The sequence below is a fragment of the Lonchura striata genome, chromosome 22, assembly GCF_050655825.1.
Source record: "Lonchura striata isolate lonStrDom1 chromosome 22, ASM5065582v1, whole genome shotgun sequence".
NCBI classification, from domain to species: domain Eukaryota; kingdom Metazoa; phylum Chordata; class Aves; order Passeriformes; family Estrildidae; genus Lonchura; species Lonchura striata.
This window is the reverse complement of record NC_140724.1, coordinates 1,379,718-1,404,601: the sequence shown is the minus strand read 5'-3', so window position 1 is coordinate 1,404,601 and position 24,884 is coordinate 1,379,718. Positions and strand designations below refer to the sequence as shown.

General features: G+C 41.5%; 2 protein-coding genes across 9 annotated transcripts; one reads left to right on the top strand and one right to left on the bottom strand.

Annotated features, from left to right (window-relative positions):
* Nucleotides 1-340: 340 nt before the first annotated feature.
* Nucleotides 341-7,954, top strand: AP3M2 (adaptor related protein complex 3 subunit mu 2). The gene is made up of 8 exons (XM_021535926.4): nt 341-690; nt 1,997-2,168; nt 2,699-2,836; nt 3,377-3,462; nt 3,986-4,119; nt 4,930-5,137; nt 5,845-5,989; nt 6,418-7,954. Exons 1-8 carry the CDS (start codon nt 418-420, stop codon nt 6,516-6,518), a joined length of 1,257 nt encoding a protein of 418 aa, XP_021391601.1. The 5' UTR covers nt 341-417; the 3' UTR covers nt 6,519-7,954.
* Nucleotides 7,955-10,269: 2,315 nt separating this feature from the next.
* Nucleotides 10,270-24,868, bottom strand: PLAT (plasminogen activator, tissue type). 8 transcript variants are annotated; one of them, XM_021535920.4, is made up of 15 exons: nt 24,718-24,858; nt 22,181-22,415; nt 18,755-18,856; nt 17,739-17,778; nt 17,204-17,335; nt 16,700-16,813; nt 16,159-16,333; nt 15,496-15,587; nt 15,058-15,232; nt 14,629-14,714; nt 14,006-14,201; nt 13,383-13,519; nt 13,154-13,294; nt 11,591-11,739; nt 10,270-10,746 (listed from the first exon to the last, which is right to left on the bottom strand). In XM_021535920.4, the coding sequence occupies exons 3-15, from the start codon at nt 18,833-18,835 to the stop codon at nt 10,588-10,590; spliced, it is 1,677 nt and encodes a 558-aa protein (XP_021391595.1). In that variant the 5' UTR covers nt 18,836-18,856; nt 22,181-22,415; nt 24,718-24,858; the 3' UTR covers nt 10,270-10,587. The 8 variants fall into 8 exon arrangements, 7 of the variants coding, with proteins under 7 accessions (XP_021391595.1, XP_021391597.1, XP_021391596.1 ...); XR_014949837.1 differs by lacking the exon at nt 22,181-22,415 and having other exon boundaries at nt 13,141-13,294; nt 24,718-24,852; XM_021535922.4 differs by lacking the exon at nt 17,204-17,335 and having other exon boundaries at nt 24,718-24,868.
* Nucleotides 24,869-24,884: the final 16 nt, after the last annotated feature.

Genomic DNA, 24,884 nt, shown 5'->3' with positions numbered 1-24,884 from the left:
ACGGAGTGGGGGGAAAGGAACATGGAATCGGTCGCCGAACAGAGGCATGGGACATAGGGACACGCGACGCGTGGGGCTCTGCCGGGCGCTATTCCGTACCCGCCTAGATCCCCGTCAGCCCGCTGCCGGGACAGTTACGGGACGTGAGCGCGCCATTTCTCTGCGTCACGAGCCGCGCTCCTCATCGGCCTATGGGGCGCGGGTGTGAGCGGGTCGCCCAATCGCAGAGCTCGCTGCGGAGACTCGGCCCGAGTGCTGCGGCAGTGTTTGTCCGCGCGCCGGGGGCGGTGCTTGCGGCAGCCATGCTGTGCGCGCGAGGGGCGGGCCCTGCCAGGGGCGGGGCCTTCCGGGGGCGGGGCCTGCGTGGGCAGCAGGTTCGGGGGTTTCGCTGCGGCACAGCCCGGCCTCGCTGGAGCCATGATTCACAGTCTATTCCTGATCAACGCCTCGGGGGATATCTTCCTGGAGAAGCACTGGAAGAGCGTCGTTAGCCGCTCCGTCTGTGACTATTTCTTTGAGGCGCAGGAGCGGGCCTCGGAGGCGGAGAACGTGCCGCCGGTGATCCCCACGCCGCACCACTACCTCCTTAGCATCTATCGCCATAAGATCTTCTTCGTGGCCGTCATCCAGAGTGAGGTACCGCCGCTCTTCGTCATCGAGTTCCTGCACCGCGTCGTGGACACGTTCCAGGTACGGCCGAGGGGCGTGGGACCCGCAGGCTGGAGCGCGGGAGCCTCGGTACGGCCGCGCTACGGGCAGAACGGGCGGGCGGCGCAAAGAACCCCTCTCGTTTGCACCTGTTAGGTTTTTGTTTGTTTGTTTGTTTGTTTTTTGTTTCCTATCACGTAATTTTCATGCTGCGTTTGTGAGGATGTAGACAGGGCTTGCCGTAGTCGGTAATTTACTGCCGAGGAATTACAATGGATTCGGGATCTACCTGTGCCCACAGGATGAACCTTTCATAAATCACTATTCCTGTTTTGCAGCCTTATTGCTCTGGGAACTGTGAACTTAAGACCAAGCTGGCCTTGTTCTCACAAGGAGCTTTTGCAATTCATAGCTACGTACTTTAATCAATTCGTGACAACCTACCCGTGCGTTTACATCTAGTGATGCTTCTTGGAAACTTCCTAAAGCAGTGAATTGCAGGAGTTGCCGCAGAGCAGCTCTATTCCCACTGTGCTACGGTTGATACATCTTCTGATCAGTTTAGGAAAACGGCAAAGATATCTGTCTTCCTCCTGCCAACAACAGCATTGTGTTGTCTGGATTTGAAATGTCTTGTGACCAGCATATTGCCAGCATACGGGAAATGTGTGTGCTTGGCCAAACAAGTGTCATGGGAGCTTTTGTTTGCAAGATATCAATCGGAACCTGGCTGTATTCTGAGTTATATTTCTTGACTTTAGGGAGTGGATTGGCTGTTAGGCCAGCAGTGGATTGTGTCAGACCCTTAGGTCTTGTTTTTTATGAGGGTATGAGGCATGAGTGTGTTGTCACTGGCTTAGACGTATATTAAAATCTGGTATGGCTGAAAAAGAGTGTTTGTAATGCAGAACTAGGATGGCTCTACTGTCACAGCATGCATATACTCATTCTTTATGCAAAATGCCCAATCTCTTTAATTGCTGTAAGTAACTAGAAGCTCGGGTTTGTGTTTATGCACATGCACTTGCTCTCCTGTAAGATGCTTGAAGTCCATATAGAATAAGACGGTAAGTAAATTAAATGTTCAGTTTTAAAAATTGCTGAATTAGTTGGGACAGCTGATGCGGGAATTTGCCACCTTACTGGAGCAGTGGCCGAGGTGTACTCAGAGTTGTATGTGTCTGTGGGAGTGTGTGTCTGCTATGCTTGTAGTAATACAGGGAGTTTCAGTGGTTTTTTGCCTCCTCCAAGAAGAGGCTAGATTTATTCCTGTGTGGGAGAGCACTGGACTGAGTGATCACTAAGATTCTCTTTCAGAGATCATTGAGTAATTCTTTCTTTTGCACAGGATTATTTTGGTGTCTGTTCAGAGGTAATAATCAAGGACAATGTTGTGGTGGTTTATGAAGTGCTGGAGGAGATGCTAGACAATGGCTTTCCATTGGCAACAGAGTCTAATATTCTTAAGGAACTGATAAAGCCTCCTACTATTCTGCGAACAGTCGTCAACACCATCACAGGTACAGGGAAACAAGAAGAAGATAAACTGGGGAGTCCAGGTGGCAATATTCCTGCATAAGTAAATTAGGACATGGGTGAAGAAAATTTATATTGTCCCATACCATTCATGCAGCACAGGTGTGTTTAGGGAGTCATGTGTTAGTGCTTTGCTTTGTGGTTCCTTCCAGTTTCAGCACCAGCTGCACTTTGGTTTTGCATTTGGTTTTGGTCTGATTTGGGGTATTTTAACCTAAAAAGTCAGATTACATTTTCAGTTACACTTGACATGACTTCCAGGATGAGTTAGTTTGATGTGAGTCTACACATCCCCATGTGTAGACCTTTCCCATGCATTACTGTGAAATGCAGTTTTAGAGCTGGGTGCAAGAGAGATATACATTTTTGGAGTACTGGGAGTCTGGAAGAGTAATTGCTGTCCTGCAAAGCAACAGAGGTTCTTGGGGATTAATTACAATTAAACTCTATAAGGCCAAGGACTTTCTCTGCAGCATTTTCTAACTTCTGTGGTTGATTCCCTTTCTTTTTCCAGGAAGCACTAATGTGGGTGACCAGCTTCCCACTGGACAGCTCTCAGTGGTGCCTTGGAGACGTACTGGTGTAAAATATACCAACAATGAGGCCTATTTTGATGTGATTGAGGAGATAGATGCAATCATTGACAAATCGGGTATGGAAGTTGCTCCTCGTTAAGAATAGGATAACTTGTCTTGATAGTGCCTGAAGAGAGAGTTTGGTTTTGATATAGGTGCACCTTCATCCAAGTGCGGGAAGCTCTGATCCTATTTTTTACTCTGGAATGTTGCTAACTTGTATGTGCTATTCAGTCAAAAATTCTACAGAGGCACCAAGATTTTCACTTGTCTTTGTTTTTGAGGTCTCATAGGTAATTCTGTATTAGGAGAATAGAAGATGAGTAAAAATTGTGCATAGCACTTTCTCTTTAGTATTTGTGCTTCTTAGTCTTGTTAGAACTGGGAGCTGTTGTCATTGGTCATTAAAATGGACATTGTTGGTGTCCATGGTTCTTAACTGAATGAATCTTCTAGAGGAACCATTGGGAATTATACAAATGTTGAGCAGGCAACATAGTGAACCATGGCATTTCATTAAGAAAATAGATTTCCTTCCTTTTCACTCATAGGTTTTCTACTTCGGGATTTTTTTGATGAGGTTCACAAAACCACCTGTGTTTACCTTATTGTTACAGGTTCCACTATTACTGCTGAAATCCAAGGAGTAATTGATGCTTGTGTCAAGCTGACTGGGATGCCAGACCTTACCCTCTCCTTTATGGTAAAGCTCAAGGATGTATCTTTATTTAAGTATTTTGAAAGGGGTTTCCCAGTCCTGCTGCTAAGATCGCAGTCTTGTGATGATGGACCCCAGTACATCAGAATCTGGATATGCCGGACGAAAAGAGAAAGAAACAACAATGGGAACTCATCAGGAACTTCAGCAACTTAGAGCCTAAAAAGGTTTTTTCAGATTATTTGTTTAAAAGCACAGGTGATGTGTGCTGTGACTAAGTTTTTGAGATACAGTGGTGTTTTAAGCAAATATCCTGAAGGGCCACCTCTACTATGAGTACGCACCAATGTAATTATGTGACATGAAGAAGTTTTCGAAAATAGGATTAAAAATATCCTAAAAAAGGATAGAGGTTTTTGAGTGCTGCTTTTGCATGGATATAACAGCATCAGACATGTCTGAATGTAGACACCTTCAAGTGGTCAAGAGTGTGTCAAATGGTAGGCCTTTCATGGATAGAATATTGCTATCTTCATTTTAAGTTGTACTGTCTTTCTTTTTGTTTCAGAACCCTCGGTTATTGGATGATGTCAGCTTTCACCCATGTGTGCGTTTTAAGCGCTGGGAGTCAGAGAGAATACTCTCCTTCATTCCTCCTGATGGAAATTTCCGCTTGCTGTCCTACCATGTCAGTGCTCAGAAGTAGGTGATGAGTCTGCGAATGAAGTGCTGTGAATTATGAAATTTGGATCCTTCTTGCTAGGAAGATGATAAAAGAAGGATCTTTTAAACATGGCATGTTGAGCCAAGTGAAGTAGAGGTGCATGATGACTTGCATTTTTCTTTTTTTAAAATTACACGCTTTCACCTTGTTTGGAGCAGTGATTCTGTAATTTCTGGCCAGCCAGCATTTTTCAAAGACTACTAGCATATAAACAAACTAGATAGTGAAAGAATTAGACAGTGTGGAGTAACCAAGCTGTTGATTTCATATGTTTATAAAAACTTTTTAGACTAAAACAAAATAGTTTGGTGCTCTTGTTAGGTTTTTGACATCTCTCTTAATGGAACCACAAGTTCTTGTCCAGGTTTACAGTCTTTTCTAGAAGCAGCTTGCCAAGTACTACTTGGGGTTACAGTTGCTAAAGAATTTGACTACACCTTTCTCAGATTTATCTCTAGTAGGTGAAAAGGAGTGGCAAATGCAACCAGAAGCATAAAACATGAAGTTTAAGTGGTGCTGCACTGCTAGGAACTACTTGCCAACCTGATTGTGACATGCAAAAACATTTCCCATCTTTTGATCAAGCCTCCTATTTTATTGGATGTAGTTCCCTGTTCTCATAAAATAGGATACAGCAAGCTTGATTACAAAAAGTGTAATTAAGACTAGAGAATGGAACCCTGACTTTGCTCCTAGCTCAAACAAATGGTTGTAGGATTTCCTTCTCTTTTAAGCAAATATGAAGACAAGAGATTGACAAGGACTTGCTGTTTGTGTCTTTATTCTAGTCTTGTGGCAATTCCTGTCTACGTTAAGCACAACATCAGTTTTCGTGATAGCAGCTCACTGGGACGGTTTGAGATCACAGTGGGGCCAAAGCAGACTATGGGGAAGACTGTGGAGGGAGTGATGGTCACTAGCCAGATGCCAAAAAGTGTCTTGAATATGACCCTCATGCCCTCTCAGGGAACACATGTCTTTGATCCAGTTACAAAGGTAAGAGGAAAAAAATTAGATAATTTAACAAAAAAAATCTTTCTTATCTATCAGAAAATGCAGTCAACCTGTTCATACTTACATGAACACTTCCATGAACATTGCTTTGCTGAAGGCAATATGTTGGGGTGAGAACTTTTTCTGAACAACTGCATACTAGGAGTTTTCTTAATCCTCAGGACAAATACCTTGGTGTCTGAGTGGATTGTAGTTCTGGCTACTTGGTGTGTGAAGACAATCCAAGCACTGTATAATATACTGGTCTTGTATAATGGGACATCAATCTTGTGGATGGCTTACAAACATCTGTATATCTAGTTGTCATGCCCAATGCTGCATCTTGGTCTTTTGCAAACACTGAGGTTAATGGGTTTGGTTTGGGGTGTTCTGGTTTTGTTGTTTGAACCCAAGGAGGTAACTTTTCTTCATGCAAGCGTTAATCTGATGGGCCTACCCATGTGGCCTTTAGCAGAAGTAGTGGAAATATCATTTATAGTAGGCTTTTGGGGAGCCACAAGGAAAGAGAGGGAGGACAAAGGTTCTGAGTGAGGTATCCACTCCTTAATCTGTGTCTGGCCAATATGAAAGGCAAGATACTAAGAAGAAGACATTTTTCATAGAGAAACATTAAAAGCTGTAAGGAAGGGGACTCTTCTTTAGAAGGTGCAGCATTTGAGTTTCATTGCAGCATTTTCTGCTTCTTAAAGTTACTGTCATGGGATGTTGGGAAAATAAACCCCCAGAAACTGCCTAGTCTGAAGGGGAGCGTAAGCCTGCAAGCTGGGACATCGAAACCAGATGAAAACCCCACCATTAACCTGCAGTTTAAAATTCAGCAGCTGGCTATATCTGGTAAGTGACTCTGAGGTAAAGAAGTGGAATGGTCTCTGCTGTGCTGGTGCTCATTCTGCATGTAGCTGAAGTAACAAACTTTCTGAAGTACACTCTACCTGAAACATGTTCTTCAAGCAAAAAAGCTGTCTGCTTTGACTACAGATATATGGATTTGTTCTTTCTAGTGGTCTGTGAAACAACTTACCTGCATTTCCTTGCATTTTGTGCTTACAGACCTCTAAAGAAATTAAGGGTATGGACGTGTTTGTAAAAATGATTCTAACAATTAGCAGTTGTCAGCTTTACTCCATTCTGTCTACTGCTTGCTAAAACTTTTCCTGTGCTTTCTGCACCACCAGTATGATCTTCTGTCCCTTTATCCCAATGGCCTGTCAGCTTTGTTTGTGGCAGCAGTCAGTCTTATGGCTGTGTTTGTTTGCCTCTAGGACTGAAGGTGAATCGCCTGGACATGTATGGGGAGAAATACAAGCCATTCAAGGGGATAAAATACATGACTAAGGCTGGCAAGTTCCAAGTCCGAACCTAGAGGCTGCTGATAGCGACGAAGAGCACTTTACCTGTTTTCCCTGTTCCTGGCTGTTGGAAGCAGCCTCTTATCCCATCCATCTCTTTAGGGTTGCTCCCTTGTCTGTTGTAGCATAAGCAGTAAAGCCAGTGCTCAGAGTGCTGGAAAGCAGGGAAAAGTAAGGTTGACCTGAAACCACATCATCCCTACATGAGTCTGAAGTATTTGGAACAATAGCAGATGGGAGAGTTGCTCAGGTCCCTTAGGATTAGCAAGTCAGCTATGTAAGTTTGTATCACCTTCATTTTGCTGTCTTAGAGGAAATTCTAGGAATTTATAGCCTTTTGTAGCTTCTCTTCCTTGTATTTTGTTTGGCTTTTATCCTGTGTTACATGATAAAAAGTTGAATTTCCACAAACTTCAATGTAATGAATGATCTACATTCCTGTATCACTGAGTGTTAGTGTGTAGAGTTGTGTAGTTCTTGCCAGCAGGGAGAACATCTATCTGTTCTGCCTCAAAAAGACTGGCAGAAGTGGAAGGGTAGATTGTTCTACCCAGGATGGGAAGTTGAGAAGCCTGAGATTGGGAATGGCGCCACAAAGGGAAGAAGGGAAGAAGTGCATTCTTTCTCTAGGTACTTCATAAGGCATTCTGTTCATCAAGGATCTTAAGTCTCTGAACAGATTTGAAATACATTCAGATCTTGTAACTGATGGGCGGTGGTATCTCCATGTAATTCTGCTTCTCCTCTTACTTCATCAGTGTTTGAAGGTAGGAATTCTCCTAGCTTATTTGGGGAATCTGAAGAGACAGACAGGGGAGCTTCTGTAGAGAGAGCACTGATGGAATTTGAAGCTGTGGCTACATGAAGATAACCACTGTCCTAGTAACTTGTTGGAACTTCTTTTTGCCTCTCCTTGCCTATTGCAAGTGACGGTGATACTGCTGTTTTCCTGCTCACTGATGTCTTCCTTTGAGATAATTGTGACCTGGTACCTTTATAGTGTTCCTCCTGTCCTACCTCATTTCAGTTCCTCTACCAGTCAGGTGCTGTGCAGATGGATTCAAACCTATGCCAGATTTTTCACTGGGATCATCTCTTCCTCATGAGCTGTTGCTGTATCTGTCCATTCCAGCCTATGGTACATCCCTCTGTACAGCAGAAAGAGGAAATGAGAGGCACCTGCACTGTTCATATTGCCTGTAACAGGTCTTTGGCCACTACATGGCAATGTTGTCAGCAGAACGGAGTGACGAGGGATAGCATTCATTCCACCTTGCATGTGGTGGACACTTCCAGTAGATGAGTGGCATCTTGCTTGTGGGATTACTAGTTCCCATGCAGCTGAAGAATTCCATAACAGGTGGCATTCTGCTGAGGTGACATTACTGCTGAGCATGTTCAGTGCAAACAAAACCTTCAACAAGGGCATCAATAAAATTTTTACATGTCATCTGTGTCATTTCAGAGTGGTTTGTGCAGGCTTTATAAGAAATAAAGTTGGTATTTAAGGATGAATGTAAATTATGCCAATATGATTGTGTATAGTGAGTGTCTTAGGGAGATAAATGTCTTTATGTGGTTGGCATTCTGAACCTGGGACTAAGTTGCTGTCTGAAAAACTGAAACTATTTGTTTTCTTGGTAATTTTTCTTAGTGTTTCCCAAAAAGAGTGCTGAGCATTTCCTAGAACCTCAAGTGAAAATGTCTTTAGGAATGCAGCTGAACTATTTTTGTTTACTGGGCTGGGTAGCCTGCTAAAGGCAACGCTTTGCTTATGAAGACAACGCTTTGTTTATGAAGACAAATACCTCATCACCTTCCTGCTCCTCAAGTATTGATACTGTCCTTTGGCTTTATAGCTTTGATTTTTAAAGGATCTTTTATTTACTGTTGAAGTGATTCATGTTACTCAAGATATTGAAAGGTTTCTGAAATATACATTAGGGCATCAGGCCCTTATGACATACCAGTCTGAGATGACTGCAACTTCCTATGGAAGATGAAGCAGGGCAGGAAGGGGAAATGAACAACAACTTCAATGATATAAGTTGGACATAAGAAGGACTTCTGCAAGGGAAGCATGAGGAGCAGCTGTGTACTTCAGTTACAAAAAAAGCTGATGTCAACTAGGGTTCTGAAACAACTTGAATATGACAATGTCAGTTGCAAAGTCAGATGGAAGCAAGCAGGCAGATAGCAGTCCTTATTCTTAGGCCTTGTCTCAAGATGGAGCTACTGTGTTGCTGAAAGAGGACAAGTAGGGATAAAAACTGTAAGAAGTGGGAAAGTTGATGTAAAGATGGAAACCATCTCAGGGATTTCTTTTTATCAGGGAGGGATGTAATGGGTAAAGAAGCCAGAGAAAGGCAGTTAAACACACTGAACTAGGTTGCAGCAACTTCTGAGAAATAAAATGCAAGTTAAAGTAAGGCTAGAGAATACTAGATGCTAGGTATTGGACAAGGATTTGGTGAATCTCCCAGATTAAGGATCTATTTAAAAATAAAGGATAAGGAAGCATTTGTAAAAATTTGGGGTTGATTCTGGGCCATTCTTTTAGTCAGCTACAGAGAAGATGTCTCGGAAGACAGACTGGGATGAAAGGAAGGAGCAAGTACAGAGATGGCAGCTAGGGCTTATCTAGCATTTTTTGTCAACTTGGATATTTCATTTAATGGTATTTTCTAAGAATTGGTAATAGCTGTGAGGTAAAACTGATATCTGCAGCTTACATTTTTGTAGGTTCTATTTTTCTAAAAGAGATCTGTGTCAGGTGTGGTTCAGTTACATTTTATGAGCAGCTGTAATGGCCATCTTACCAAATTGCTCTTATATACCTGCTTAGATTCTTTATCTGAATAGCTGTTACACTAGGTTATCAGAGAGCTCTTAAAAACTGAGAGTAAATATTTTGAGTTACAATGTTTTGACTTTCCCAAATACAACAGGGTAGTTTTCTAGCTACTGATTGATGATAAAACCAAATTACTTTTGTAACCTTGATACAATGTTTTCCTTTTGTAAAATGGTAGTTACACCTGTTTACAAAACAATGGGACAAAAGAGAAGCTCTCAGAGGTTTCACTCTTAGGATGTGCATAGATGGCATTTAGTGTCATGTAGCAGCTGCAGTGCAAGGAAATAATGCTGATTACTAAGATTCTGGTTCATGGTGACTTGGTTGTAACTGTCCTGTGTTCTGTTAAAGAACAAACACAGCTTTGTGATACCTGATTTGGCCTTTACTTGTGGATGGAAATCTAGCAGACACTTAAAACAGCTACCAATATACTTGTCCTTTGTTTTGCACTGCTGCACAGAAGAGAAAGCTTTTTCTTCAAAGCAGATGATAATGCATAGAAATTTAATAGTCAAAAATATGCATCGATTCTGTGGCAGATCAAGCCAGTGTTAAAATTTTTACCTATTCCATTACCAGGAACAACACCAAGTGAAAGAATAAAATGTCCTAATAACCAAGCCATCCTGAATTTGCTCAGAGAGTTTAAGCTCAAACTCAGTTAATTAATTGGTTCCAAACTGAAGACATAAGTAGTATATTAATCTGGAAATAAGCAGCCCATGCCTACAGCTTTTGTTTTTTCTATTGGGAACCAGCTGCTATTGAAACCAGCTTAAATTAGCAAAGTCAGATGGTATAAGGACAGAGCTTAATGTCTTCCAGTTGTACAGCCAAGTAAGGAGGGAGATGAAGCTTTCAGGAAATTAAACGTCCCCTTCAGTTCACACCCATTCCTAAAACAATTTAGCTGCTAAAGAGATGCATGATCTCTCTTGGTTTATTCACTCATGGCCAGAAATATTTTTTTATCATATTTATGTGGTTTGATGCAAGATGAAAGTTTGGTGATGCTGGGGAAAAGGATGATTAACTTCTAATAACCTGTAATAGGGAGAGTCTTATGAGAACATGCCCTTCCCACACACTGCAGTTTGTCCTCCTGTTGTACTAGAAGTCATAAGCATCTGGACAAACAGGAAGCCCTGTCAGCACACTTAAAGCACCCAGAAGGAAGCTGTGAGGGCATGGTCACCAGATTGGAAAGGGTTCATTTTTCTTTCTCAGAGTTTCATGGTGTCCTGAATCCAGTCAAGATAACGAGTCACATTTGTATAAACACCAGGTATGTCTTTGCGGCCACAGCCTATTCCCCAGCTGATGATTCCAATCAGATACATACGATCATCCTTCATACAGACCAGAGGCCCTCCAGAGTCGCCCTACAGAGAAATAGCAGATTGTTATTAATCTCTTGTTTTGGTTTTGCATTGCTTCCCCCCCCCCCTTTAAGGGTGCAGTAGTGTTTACAGAAATACCCTATGTAGTATGCTCACAAATCAAGAGCTCTTAATAACAGTGCTTTTACCTAAGTCACTTTTATGTTCCAGACTCCCTCAATGCTACTCTTATGGGGAGAGACACAGAAAAATGTAACACTAAAGTGTCCAACTTTGTATGGAGCTCATTTATGAAATGCAGATAAAATATTGAAAATAACAAAGAAAGGAAGGCCTTTATTCAAGTTATAAAGATCCAAGGGGTTTTATACTGCTGTGTGTAACAGTAAAGCAAAATTATTAAATAGCTGTTTAAACAGAAAGGATGTGGACTGAATGCACGCCTTCCTTTTTCCTCATGTCATTGCCCTCTACCATCTTTCAGCCTTTATTCTCCTTTTTTCTACTTTTCAGTTGAGAGGCACCCCCTTCCTTCTACAGAACCTCCTGCTGAGTGTTTTGCATGTTCACATAACAGAAAATACTAGGAAATGTTGGGGTGGATTTTCCTGTTCAGTTTTGTGGTATTTCCTGTATTTGGGATTTTCAGTCTGTGTTGCTCTGGTTTGATTGCTTAAATGTTCCCTGCCTTCCCCTGTGAGTGGTGGGGGAAGAGAAATAAAAGAGAAGCCACCAGTTCTGTTCATGAAAAGTCTACTAGAACTGCCATGTAGGCAAATGCATAACTTCTTTAAACTATTTTCTGAAGCTTTCTGTTTTGTTAGCTCAAAGTACAGAGAAAAGAAAAAGAGACAAGGAAAAGAAAAAAGAACAGAGTTGTGTTTACCTTGCAGGCATCATCAAGGTTCCTTGTGTCTCCTGCACATAGCATATTGTCTGTAACTGTCCGGTTGTCTAGATACTGTGCTGTGCACCGACTGGCTGGGAACAATCTGACATGGCCTTCCTTCAGGTTCTCTGAATAGAATGGAGAAACTGGAAGAAAAATGACAATATAAATACATATATAAGTCTGTGTATGTGCATATATATGTTTTTTAAAAGTTGCAATTCTGTTTCCATAGTTTAGGGGAGAGTGAACAGAAGTAGCTCTGTGGCTAAACTAAAATTTCCTTGCAAAAGGGTCTTTTTCTATCTTGGATGTTCTACCTCAGTAATCAGAACAGCTTAAATCTAGTTGAGAAACAATACTGTTTTTTCAGCAACCTAGAGAGGTTTATGCAGGCCCCAAATTAAAGACTGCCAGGTTTCTTGGGTGGATAAGTCATCTTTGCATAGTTACATCAATCAAAGTGAAGTCACGGGAAATGTCTATGAAAACACCTTAACTGTATGAAACAGGATCCTAACTTTTTCGTATTAGACTTGCACTAATAAAAATTAGATGTTTTGTCATACATGATACTGAGTAACTGGTATGCTTATGTTGGAATGGAAGAGATTTGGGCAGTCAGTTTTGGATAGTGGTTTTATTCTCCTGTATAGCTACAATTGCACAAAACTGAAAGCTGGCAGGATTGTTGTTATTCAGTAGAGTTTTGAATTACAGTTGCAGCATCTTTTCCCTCTCAGAGTTTATCCTGTAGTCCCTGTAAACAATGCTGAGGACCAACTTTAAGAGTACTTTAAAAATACTTTAGGCCCTCCTTACATGCTGTGTCTTTAGGTCTGTTCCAAAACCCCTATGGATCCAAACTCTGATTAGGTCTTGTATGATGGATGCTTTACAGTTTTTGTCTTACTAAGTTTACAAGTTAGAGAATTTAAAGAAAATGGAAAAGGAAGAAAGTAAAATAAGGGCTGGGGTTTTTTTGTTTACTTTATAAATACAGGTCTGCCTGTATACACTTTCAGACAGCTTTTTTTTTCTGTTCATTATAGTTCACTTTAAAAACAATTTAACCAGATTTTAATGTATATCTGGGATTGTTATTTCTTTAGCTTTTTTTTTTTTTTTGCTAATCTCTGCATAGCCAATGTCTCTTAGAATAATGCCTCAATCTGCAACTATATGGTGTATCAAGGCTTGACAGAAATGGATTTCTGTCCAAATTACAATATCTAAATGTACTGAGTTCAGCAGATGTGGCAGCCCTGATTGCAAATCTTATGTCTCTCCTACCTTATTCATTGTGCCATTTTGTTTTTACTTTTGTACTGTGGAGAGTATCAAGGAAGACTCTACTACTGACAGACCAACCCCTGCAACTGACAGAACTGAGATGAATAACTTACAGCAACACTTGATTTTGAGTAACCCCTATGTACATTTTGTAGTGCTCATACAAGCCAATATGATACGTTATGCATTCAGTGATGCTAAAGGCTTGAATTCTTTGAGAGTAGAGGACTCAAGCTCTGGGCACATAGACTTACATTTTCTACTTACATTCTTCATTTCTGCCATAACCAGAGATCTCACATTCAGTCCAGTCAGGCAGCTGCAGCTCTGGCATGGGGAGGCAGGCTGTGCGGACAGTGCCTGTTTCAACAGCACAGTCTTCTGCATCTGAGTTCAACTGCAATAGAGCTGAACAAGGAAAACATATCCCCACTTCATTAATCACAAATTTGAGCCAACCATGACCTTCCAGTCATAGAGTCAGAGAAGTTCTTACCAATATCATTGTTGAAATTTTCTGAGTCAAATCTCTGATGCACAGTGTAGTTCTTCACTTGAAACTTCTGTTCGTTTTCCTCGGGAGTTGCTCGGGAAGTCCTACCCAGCACAATTTGCAGCTGATTTGTACTAAAGCTGAAGAAAAGAGAGTGTCTATTCCTGTGTTTAATGGAGTGGACCCTTCCCTTGAAGATGTGCTATTGGAAAGTCTGCTTATTTTAATTTATTTTAGATCTATTACTAGTTTGTTACCCAGGCAGTTTGAGTTCAAAGTAACTTATTTGCCTTCATTTTTGTTCTATGTGCTAACAGCCATCAGGGCAAAGCTCCTCTGCCAGCCCCTTGCTGTTCTTAAGTTTCAGATGGTTCTGCATTGTGTATTGAAAACTCTGTTCTTAAAGCATCTGGTACTCTCCTGTGGTACCTTAATTCCATCCTGCTACTTTGCCCAATTAAATGCCTCTCTGTAATGCTCAGCACAATTAGCTATAATCTTTAGTGCAGACTTACTGGGATAAAAAGGGTTTTTTTTCCAAGTCTTATACCCTTCCAGTAAAGCTATACTGAATGTTTCTGTTTTCCAGACTTTTTTCCCCAGATAGTACTGAATCTTCAACTTACCCTTCCTCAAAACAATGAGCAGCTGACAAAACCCAGCAGGAGCTGATCAGAATTCCTCCACAGAGGAAGTGCTCTCCAGGCACTCGGTGATACTTCACAAAGATGGCAGCTTGCCACGGGTGAGCCGCAATGTCTGCGTAGGAACCACCTTTAATCCTGTACTGGCGTACTCCGCGCTGCCGTAAGCCACAGGTGGCTGTGGATGACAAACCCAAAAACAGGTTTTTTGTTCAGGCACTCTTGCTTTGAGTTAGGGTTAAGAGCCTCCTAGTCACCAGTCCATGCTGAGGCAGCCTGCCACAAACTGTTTAGTATTTGACTCATCCCTGTTTCCTAGGAAACTTGTATTCTGATTTGAAAAATACAGTAAGGAAACCCTGCCTTTCCTGTTCTCCATTTCTGCAATTTTCTCTTCTGGCAGACCAAAAGGCACTTCTATGAGAGTGGAGCTACAGAATCTCTTTCTGCTCCAAAATGGTTTTCTTGTTTAACTCCAGTTCTTTTTTAACTGGAAGATGCCTTTTTTTTTTTTTTTTTTTTCCAGATCTTATTTTAATACAGATGACATGCAGGACAGTAATGCTTCAAAGAAAGAGAAGAATCAGGAATGCTGGTATCCTTACAGCAAGTAGGCACATTGCAGTACTCCCATGTGAGCTGATTTCCTTTCAGGACATGGCACCAGGGCTTACTGTCATTATCAGGATTCCTGCAGCATAGGAGAGAGAAGAGCTATTTTTATTATCAGATCTGCAGAGAGTATGCAGAGAGCTAAAGATGTCAGACTGCGACCCAAGTGTATTATTTTTGATTTTTCTAGAGATTCAGAGGGCCCTAAGGGTATATGAAATTTGCACTTGTGGAGTCTGATCTTAGAGAAGCATAAATAGGTCAGGTGGAATAAAGTTACTACTGGGAGTGAGTTTCACTGTCACTAGTAATGTATTTCTTGTGCTTTACTAATCCATGTAAAAGACTAGACCCTTGCCTTAAGAGTACTGCAAGGCAGTTTGATGTTTTTTTTTTTTATTATGCTATAACCAACTACATACCTGCAGAAATTGTGACTACCAAGGCCCAGCTGATAAGCATCTCTTCTCCAAGCAGTATACAGCTTGTTGACAAGGATTCGAGAATTCCACTTCAAACAGGTAGCTCCAGAACTGGTAACACTGTGGCTGCCGCGGTAATCTGTACCTCTTCCAGATCTGCAGTTGATGTTCCTAACTTCAGTAAGAAAGCTGCACATTAACCTATTGATGTGAACCTGTCAGTTCAGATAGAAATCCTAGGGGGGATTTCTATCAAGGCATCTATATATTACCTCTACATATCTCATTCTCTCAGTGTCATAAGTACTAAAAGCCTAAATATGATATGGGAGTCTTAACATTTTTAGGCTACAGAAATAGTCCAAGTTCACAGAGAACCCTTACATATGCAGTGAATAATGGAAATTCCAAAGTCTATTCCCTGTACCCTGCACGTACCTTTTGAACAGGAGGGCACACTGCAGTGTTCCCAGGTGTACCTTCCCCCTTTGTAGATATAGCACCAAGGTCTGGAATCCTCATCTGGGTTTCTGAAAGAGTTACAATATTATGCATTATTATAAAGCTATTGCCAATAGTGACATACAGACCTTCTGCTTTGCTAACTTAATCCTGCTCTGCAGTGAAGATGTGGACTGAACTGTCAGAAGTTGCTAGAATTCCTATTTTAATTTTAAAACTAGAATACATTGAAGTGAAGATGAGATGGCAAGTAGCTAGCAGGAGTGGACAGCATGTTTGTGTAGTTAAGGTCATGTACAGGAAACACAATGTTTTTATGGTTTTGACCAGGATTTGAAGCAGTAGGAAACTGAATTACAAATGGAGTTTAGGGAGGGCTGGGAAGGGGTAAGGGAAAGCCTGTGGGGTGAGCGATACTTGCATTTTGTAGTTTGCCATAAACATCCAGTCTAGGAAGATCTGAAGTTCAGATATATCTACAGATGTTGCAGTTACTGCTCATGGGCTGCACAGTACCTGCACCTGTGCAGAATGTTCACTGCTTGAAATCAGACTACAGCAAGCAGCCATTATTTTGCTCCAGGCTCTTTGAATGGGCTGATTCCTGTGGCTCTGACCTGTGTGCCATCAGCCCCTCACCTGCAATAGTTGTGATTGCCCAATCCCAACTCAGCAGCATCCTCTCTTTGGCCACTGTACATCCAGTTCACCAAGCCATCGCTATTCCAATTTAAACATTCAGTTCCACTCTCTGTCATGCTCCAGGTACCCCTATATGTTACTCCAGTGTCTTTGTAGCATTTAACTTCAGTATCTGAACAAAAGGGAACAAAATGTAAGGACAGCATCCAAATTCTTTCCCAGACAGTTTCCCAAGTCTCTGTTCTGTTTAAACTTGGCTCACGGATATCTTGTCCAGTAAGTCAGTGAAAATGCTCTGTCAGGCAGACTGTAAGTGTACATGAAGGTCTTCAGTTGTACAATTCACAGTTTTATTAAGAGACACCAAGAAAAACCCAGGTGTCTTTAAAAGTTCTTTGGTTATTCTAGCTTTAGAATAAAAAAAGACAACTTATTAGAGAACCTAGCCTACAGCAGGAGCTTCTGGGTGTCTCATCCTTGTGCACTGCATTGCTAACATCAATAGCATTGCTCACAGCAGTTGATGTGATATACTCACCTATTTCACACTGCTTCCCTGAGAAACCTTGGTGGCACTGGCAGATGAAGAGCTGTGGGGAATAATATGCCTGTGAACATTGGCCCCCATTGTAGCATTTATTTCTAGTGCAGACTGTGGAATAAGCAAAAGCCAGGAAATACTGTTAGATTTCACAGAAGCAAGAAGCTGGCAATGTATACACATTTTCCGTTTTCCTGTCAATCTCCTTTAGCCTATTCTGTTTTTCCCTACCCACCTGGTATTGCCATGTTCTTGCAGCCTTTTTATGTCGTGCTTTCATTCTTTCTTTGTTTCATTTTCTCCATATATTTTATTAGACTTCCTCAGCCCCATGCCCACTCTCACTTAGTCCTGCCTGAGACAGTGTACAGTGTTTTCATTTCTATCCTCTTCTATTCCCAGACAAATTTTCTGTGCAGTAACTCTGACCATGACTGTGGAGTTTTTCTTTAGGATGATTAGATGGACAATCACCATTTCCTTTTTCTTTGTCATACATACCTCTGACAGGCACAGTGCGACAACGACTCCAACCACTGTTGCACCTACAATATTCTATTCTGCTCCCTGAAAGCCTCAGCCAGGTCCCCCTGTGTTGATAAATTTCTGTGGATGAATTATCTGTGCAAACAGCTGTAATCAGAGAAAGGAAATCCTCTTTTAGAGATTCAGGGAAAAGACCTGGCTGAGCAAAAGGATTCCCTTCTGTTTCCAGGAGAAAAGTATCTGTGATGGGAGCATCTGTCTCATGGGTGGCCCTTTTTCCTTCTCAGACCACAACTGTCCCATCTCTCTCTCTGCTATGCTGCCAGATGTACTATTCCACTATTGACTACCCTTTTTTTCTTTCAGGAAGAGCAGAGGGAGGGGAAAACTTTGTTGTGGACGGTATTAATGGTCTGGTATTTTGCCTTCTGAATCTCTCATCCACATAACTGTGACAAAAAGCTTTCAGGCTGTTTCTTCAACATCATTCACTTTCCCCTCCTATGTTCATATTGCTCCAGCTAACATGGTTTTAGTTAGCCTGGCTTACCTCTAGATCTGGCTCCTCGTTTGAAACGCATGTGTAAGCCCTGCAAGCAAAGGTTAATTATGTGAGTAACTGCTCTCTTAAAAATATGAGAGAACAAGTACCTTTAAAGAGTCAGTCTTTTTCTTGAGGGCATATAAATCAGGGAAGCTCTGAGGAACTGTCTGCCCTCTTGTCAGACAGTCTGGTGAAAACTGCCTCTAATACCTCAGTATAAGTTCCTAAGAATTGTAAACATTTAGTTGCCATGGATTACCAGGTGATTGCTTTTCATCTGAGTGATGTGAACTTGGGATGTGTTATACTCACGTTGTGTGTGAAGTCATTATGCGCTCTTGGGGCATTGCAAATGCTAACTAAAGCTTGTCAGCTTTCTGCTATTTGAAGAAGGTTCAAGCAAATTCCAAAGTAAAGTCAAACACCAGTTACTTTTGCTCACTGACATGCAGTTTCCCCATATGACTTTGCAGCTTGATTATCTTTTAGAGATGTATTTCCTGCAGTCAATTAAATGAAATATTTAGCATAAAGTTTTGTGGAAGAAACCAATTTAGAAAGCTTCTTTGAGTAGGCCACAAAAGAAAGAAGACAAAAAAGAAGGAGAAAGGGAGTAAGCATTTTACAATTGTGTAGCATTTACTCAAGCTGTGTGCAGTGTGAGGCTTAAAGTGAGGGGACAAGGAACCATTGATGTCCAGTTTTAAGTGAGAGTAGTGATGAAGAGGATGACCATAGAAAATGAAAGGTGGGTTACAGTGGAATTCTTATTAACAAAAAAAGGTGACAGTGAATAGATACATGAAGAATATCTGGAGAAGACTTGCTTACTGACATGAAAACCAGCCAGGATAACACATAACACATCCGCAACAAAAGGTAAACATTTATTCCTCTGATTTCTAGTGAGCTAAGCAGATTCTCCTTCTGCCTGATGCAGACAGCTGGAGTCAATGGTAGGGAAGTGCTGCTGAAAATACAGGAAGATGGCAAGAGAATTATTTGATGCATTAGCCTCTTACCTGGCACTGGGCAGTCATGATTGCTCCCATCAGCAGAAGGACACATGGGAGTTTGCCTTCCATTTTGAGTGCTTTCCACATCAGTTCCAAATTTCAAAATATCTGTCGAGACAAAAAAAAAAGATGTTGAAAAAACGAGTTTTACAGTGTGAACAGAGTTCAAGGTGTAGCCTTAAATGAAAATTTTAAATTACAGAAGTTCTTTTTACACATTTTCAACCCATCGCTTTTCAGCTGTCTGGTCTAACTATCCTGGTCTTCCTGGGGAAATTGCCAGGCTGGACCCAGATGTGCTTTTACTTGATAGACTTAGAAACTCGATAAGCTAAAGCACACTCTTTTATGTCTGGAGGAAACTGAGAGGGTGTTTCCTGGGGAATAAGACAGAAGTAAATTTCAAGCACTTTTTCCCTAAATTGCAGGATGCCAACAGTACTGTGTGCAGTATTAGAGAGATGGGCTTGTCTGATGGTGATTTGAATGCGTTGATTGAAATTCAGATTACTGACACCTACTTAAGAGATTTCTTGCAGAGACACAGACATCTGCTGAAGGGTCAGTAACAGTGATATGGTAACAGTAGTTTAAGAGGATTTGCATTTTTTGTATGACTGCTGCTTTGAGTGAGAGTGAAGGCTTTGCTCTTGTGTAGAGGATGTGTAGGCAAAATTATTTTGCTTGATGATAGGTGGGGACAGTACTGCTGTGTGTCTTATAAGCCTTTAGTTTTTACTATTATCATATGCTTTTGCTAAAAAAGGCAGAGTATGGCAATGGTCTGGCAGGCTAGCTTTTGTTATGATAGTGTCATTTATTTGTTGCAGCATCTTTCTGTATGTCACTTCTACGCAGTCACAACTATAATTATCCCCCCTAATCCTTTCAGCAGCTTTACAGTTCAAAGCCCTCCTCAGTCCACCAGGAAGAGTTTCTACTTTCTCCAAATCAATTTACATAGTCTGACTCCTATATCAGTACTCTTGGGAGAGAACTTTCATTGATCCCTAGTGGGAGATTGTGAAGGTGTGATGTAGTTGTGGTGGAGCCCCCCACCTTTAAACAAGTCCCACACCAGAAGTCCATTTTCTCTCTTCCTTTTAAAATATGATACCTCCTCTACAAACCAAGATCTGGGAGTGTGATACAGTAAGCAGGCACAACAGGCAAGAAGATACAATTTAATTTCCAGTCTCTAGGATTGTCCTGAAGTTCCAAATATTTGAAATAATATTCAGGCACTGTTCCCACACTATCACCTGTTTATTGTCTATGTTATATGCAGAAAGCTAACCCAATTAATTTGAGAAAACTACTACTTTCAGAAATCATGAACTCAGACTCTATTTATATAAAGCCAGAAAAGGCAGCTGGATAACAGCTGCTGAAATTGAAGTATGATAGATGAGTCATAAATTGGGATTCAAGGCTAGTATGGAGAAAGACTCTGTGGTTTTTTAGTAGTTTTGTCATTTGGTTTCTTTCATTGTCTGTTTTAAAATTTGTTCAAAGCAAAAGGCACAAATAGTCCAGTTTCTGAAGCAGAATCAAGAATACAGCAGGATAATTTAGGATGTGATTTCTCATCCTCAGGCTGCAAAAAGATGGGACTTAAGCTGTGAGTCAGACTAAAAAGATTCCCAAGAACATCCTCCAAGGACCTTAATTACCCAATGCTTTATCTTTGAGTCACATATTAATGATAAAATCCTTAAAATTTGGCACATATCTCAGTGATTTGTATTGGTCTGTAGATTTCACAGTACAGTTTTTATATATTTTCAAGCTATTTTCAGCTCTTAGGAAACTTTTTGCATTGTATGGCACGCCTTTTTAAAAATGGTACAAGTGATTTTCAATTAATTGACTTTCAGCATTCAATTTCAACTTCAATTCAATCTGAACTAAATCAGTAGCATTCCCAAAGTCAAAGTGAATGATCTGAACTGCCATCCAGTTGCTTGGTTTCTGCCATAACCCTGCGTAGTATCCTTACTCCGTGCAGCTGTGGTTCCATATTACATCTATGCAGGCTTGTGTTCTGAATCCCACAGTAGCAATGTTTTAACTTGCTAATTGTTGGTATCACAGGTGATCTTTGTTGTTATCTGTGGAAAAGGCTTGAAGTTCTTACAACTGCAAGAAACAGAATTCTGGTAGCTAAGGCGTTTGTTTTCAAGAAAAGCTTTGTTCAGTGAAACTACTTAGATCACAGCTGAGCTGCCTTGTTAGAATTCCTGCCTGGGAAGCACAGTAAAGAACTGTTGAGACCTTATTTCTGAGGTACCTGCTAAGATGCCCCAAAACAAGACAACATAAGGGGTATTTTTGTTTGTTTTGGGTTTTTTTTTTTGTCTGGGAGGACAGCTGGCCTAACTGATATCTTGGAAGAAGTCCTACGTACCTGAAACCAGCAGGTAGTTTAAACTTAAAAATGTCTTTTTAATACTTTCTTTGCCTGGAAGACTGACATGAGGAGTCTCTATTTAAAAAAGCACCTGCATGGCTTAATCAAGTTCAACTCATATATTCATCTGTACAAGTAGGTTCTAGCCATACACAGCAAGTGTTTATACTGCAAAATGCTGTAGATAGTCTCTCTAAAGTGGTTTTACATTAGATGTCACATCCTGTCTTCCACTGATTTCTGTTGCCCCTGTTCAGGCTATCTTAGCTTATAGCGCTGCAGCATTTCCCCCACCTCTTCCTGTCCATCCACTGATAGCTGCTGTCCCACTATGCATGGAAAACTGGTAACAGATGTTGCCATACATTTATTTTCAGTTTTGGGAAAGGTACAACTTAGGCCAGTCAACTGGAATGAAAAGCCGTCAAATTGAAATAATTTGACTGTTTGAAAAGTATGCTTACAAGGCTCCAAGCAGAAACCGGCAAGCAGTGTGCATCTGGTAGGCCTCTCAAAAATACTAGACCAATAAGTCAAAGACCTAGATGTGATGTTCTGACATTTTGATTCTACACTTTCAAATACATTAGGATAGAACACTATATTATACCTTAAATTTGTCTCTTTTTGCTGAAGCATCGTCAACAGGAACACTTAAAATCCCACATATTAACCTATTATTACTAACAGCCTAAGCAGTAATAATGTAAGCATTATCTTACCTATGTGGAATAAGACCTAAAAAAGAGCTGTCACTTATCAAATGTGAACAAAAAGGCATGTCAGCCCTTTCCCTGGAAAGCTTCAGCTTTCTTGAAACAACTGAAAGTTAGCATCTTTACCTACGCTATGAATTATTTCAAAAGCAGGAAGGCAATAGTTCAGTTAGTTAACTATCATGGTACTTCATTTATTAAATTGGGATTTATTAAATAATAATATTTAATAGTATTTAATGACAATGCCATTGATGTTGAAAACAGGAAATGCCCTTTTTGAAACAGGTGCAGAGTAGTGCCTACCTTTTTGCTTTTTCTCTTCTGTAGTCTTGATGATTTTCTTTCCAGACCAGTCTGGGTTTGTGTTTCCTGTGTCTCTGCTCTGATCTCTCTGTCCTACTTGTAGCACCACTTGAGGGGGTGGAGCGTGCTGATGGAGCTGGGCCATGGGGCGTGCTGTCCGCATCCCACCCCTTCCCGAGCATCTAGGGGATGGTCCAAGCAGGCGGCTGGCATCCGGATTGTTGGGGAGGGAGCCCTGTGCAGGACGGGAGGAAAGCTACTTGCTGGAATGCTGCTGGATTTTACAGCCAGTTTGTTTTGTTCTTTCTCTTTTCCAGTCAGAGAGCAGATTTAGTTCTCAAAACAATCTCTTCCCCATTGAATACCTTATTGTTCAATGACAAAATAGTATGTATCCCTTACAACGAACTGTCCTGTCCCATTATACTTCTAGGAGTATGAATGAATGCACAGCTGTATTATTTATAATATAATCAGAAGTCTGCTGTATGTAGACTTAGTCCTAATAACAAGAAACTCCTGTTTCACACACAAGTGTAGTGTGCTGTGTTCCTAATGAAAATGTTTGGCAGATGTGAGAACCACAGCCTTGCTCTGGGGTCTCATATGGTGGTGAAATTCCTCCTCCAACCCGTGCTTCCAAAGAAAAACTCCACAGGCTTTAGCTGTTCAGTCTCAAGGCAGTTTATTGCTAGTTATCTAACAGATTATGTTCTTGGACTGCGGCTATTTGATCAGCGGCCTGGGTAGAGGCACACACACACCCTGACATCCTCTCTATCTGCTGTCTTCTTCGTCTCTCTCCCCGCCCAGGGCTGCTGCTATCTTTTATATGATATATTACGTATTACATGTTTATAGTTTTCCCCCAATACCTACTACCTATATTACAAAGTGCTTTTCTACTGTAAACCAATCTGTGACTGCCAACATGACCAAGAACATGGAGGCAAGGAAAAAGAAGGAGGAAGAACAGGATCAGCCCACTTTCCTCCATCTTAGAACTTCTGACCCCCATGTACAAAGTGAAAACCCCCCTGTATATGTGCTAAAACCCCCCTTTACAATACTAAAAAAAAATTCCCCTCTACTTTGTAATTACTTTTACTATACTATCTAACCTTTTGTGACTGCTTGTTCCACCTCCAAAGCTGGCAACTCACCCCATGGCCCCAACTCAAAGTTACAGCTGTTTTTCAGCTGTCTGCCAGGGTCTAGAATGCCTCTGACTAAGGCTTGGAACCTCTAAAAATGTTTGAGAGACATTTTGAGTTCCCACAGGCAGAGAGGCCTTGACCCAATTGTGGAGCAAAGCATGCCCTGAACAGAGCCACAGGAGAAGAAACAGGGGAGTTTTCAAGTTAAATGAGCAAAACTTCTTAGAACTTTAGATACAAATAAGGAACAGCATGTTGAGGGCCAGAGTTAAATGTTCACTGATATTACTCACCCTAGAAAATGAAGATCTACTTACCAGAATGTGGTCATGAGTATTCAGTTATCAAAGCGTGGCAGACAAATGTGATTAACTTAGGGCACTGTTATGAAAACAGTCATTGCTGCAATTGTTACAGTGATGAATGTGTCGTACCTGCTTGGAACTGATACACTAGCAATCAAGCTCCTGACAGAATCTAGTATAAGATGTAAGAACCAGTATGTGGAGTGAGTGACTTCTATTTTAAGAAGCAGGTGCATAGAGACCTCGTTTGGAAAACACAGCACTGGTTATTTTGCATAATGGTAAAGATGAAACACCCGTACTCTATCTGTGTGGAGATCTATGTCAAGATTATAAAATTTATTTCTCCAAGAGTCACAGTGCTAGTGATAACATTACTGCCATAAATCTGATGTGTAGCTGCATTTGACTGTTTCTGGAAGGGACTTCCAGTTGTTGAGATTGAACACTGCTGAGAGAGCAGGGGCTAATTTATTTTATTTTTTAAGATACTAGCCATTTGATTTCTAGATTAAGGATGCTAACAAACTGATGGCCATGGGGGAAGATTTCAGAAATTACTTCCTGGCTTTTCAGAGCTTAAGGACAACTATAATTGTCTACAGACTGTGGTGCCATTGTAGGGCTTAACATATTTTAGGAAAGCCAGCAATAAAGTGTCTGCTCTCTCAAGCACCACCTACTGGATTTTCTCTACGTTGATCCTTGGGATAATTTCAGCAGGACTATTTAATGGCAGTGACGAAGTGTGACAGCATGACATCCCACAGTAGGCCCATGTCACCTCGGCGGGACCCTCTCTGGCCGGTGGCTTTGGCAGGTCCAGCGCAGGCGACTGGAGTTGTGGCAGATCTTGGAGAGCAGTTTCCACCCCCGTACTGTTGTGCATCTTTGCAGTGGTATTAAAGCAACTCACGCCAGCCAGCCCAGAAGGAAGAAATAGCCAAACCCGATGTAAAGCCAGAATAGCGCTTTGGCTCGGGCGGTGCGGTGGGAAAAGCAAATGGTGCGTTCCGGATTGGCAGATCTTGGAGATGCTGCGGGCAGAAGACGGCAACTCTTTAATTTTACTTACACAGTCCACGAGCTGTTCTCGCCTCTCATCCCGAGCCCCTGACTCCACGCGGTATCGCGGCCACGGCGATCGCGACTCCGCCGTTCCTCGCCGGGGCGGCCCCGAGCGGGCCGAGCGCCGGCCCGGCGCGGCCCCTGGAAGGGCGGGCGCTGGCGCCGGAGCCGGAA

Coding starts and splice junctions, on each gene's coding strand:
- AP3M2 (XM_021535926.4), top strand. CDS start 418: ATGATTCACAGTCTATTCCTGATCAACGCCTCGGGGGATATCTTCCTG. Junction 2,169..2,698: donor AGTCGTCAACACCATCACAG/GTACAGGGAAAC, acceptor TTCTTTTTCCAG/GAAGCACTAATGTGGGTGAC. Junction 2,837..3,376: donor TGCAATCATTGACAAATCGG/GTATGGAAGTTG, acceptor TTATTGTTACAG/GTTCCACTATTACTGCTGAA.
- PLAT (XM_021535920.4), bottom strand. CDS start 18,835: ATGTGGAAAGCACTCAAAATGGAAGGCAAACTCCCATGTGTCCTTCTG. Junction 17,336..17,738: donor ACGAGGAGCCAGATCTAGAG/GTAAGCCAGGCT, acceptor CTCTGATTACAG/CTGTTTGCACAGATAATTCA. Junction 13,295..13,382: donor AAATTTCAACAATGATATTG/GTAAGAACTTCT, acceptor TTCCTTGTTCAG/CTCTATTGCAGTTGAACTCA.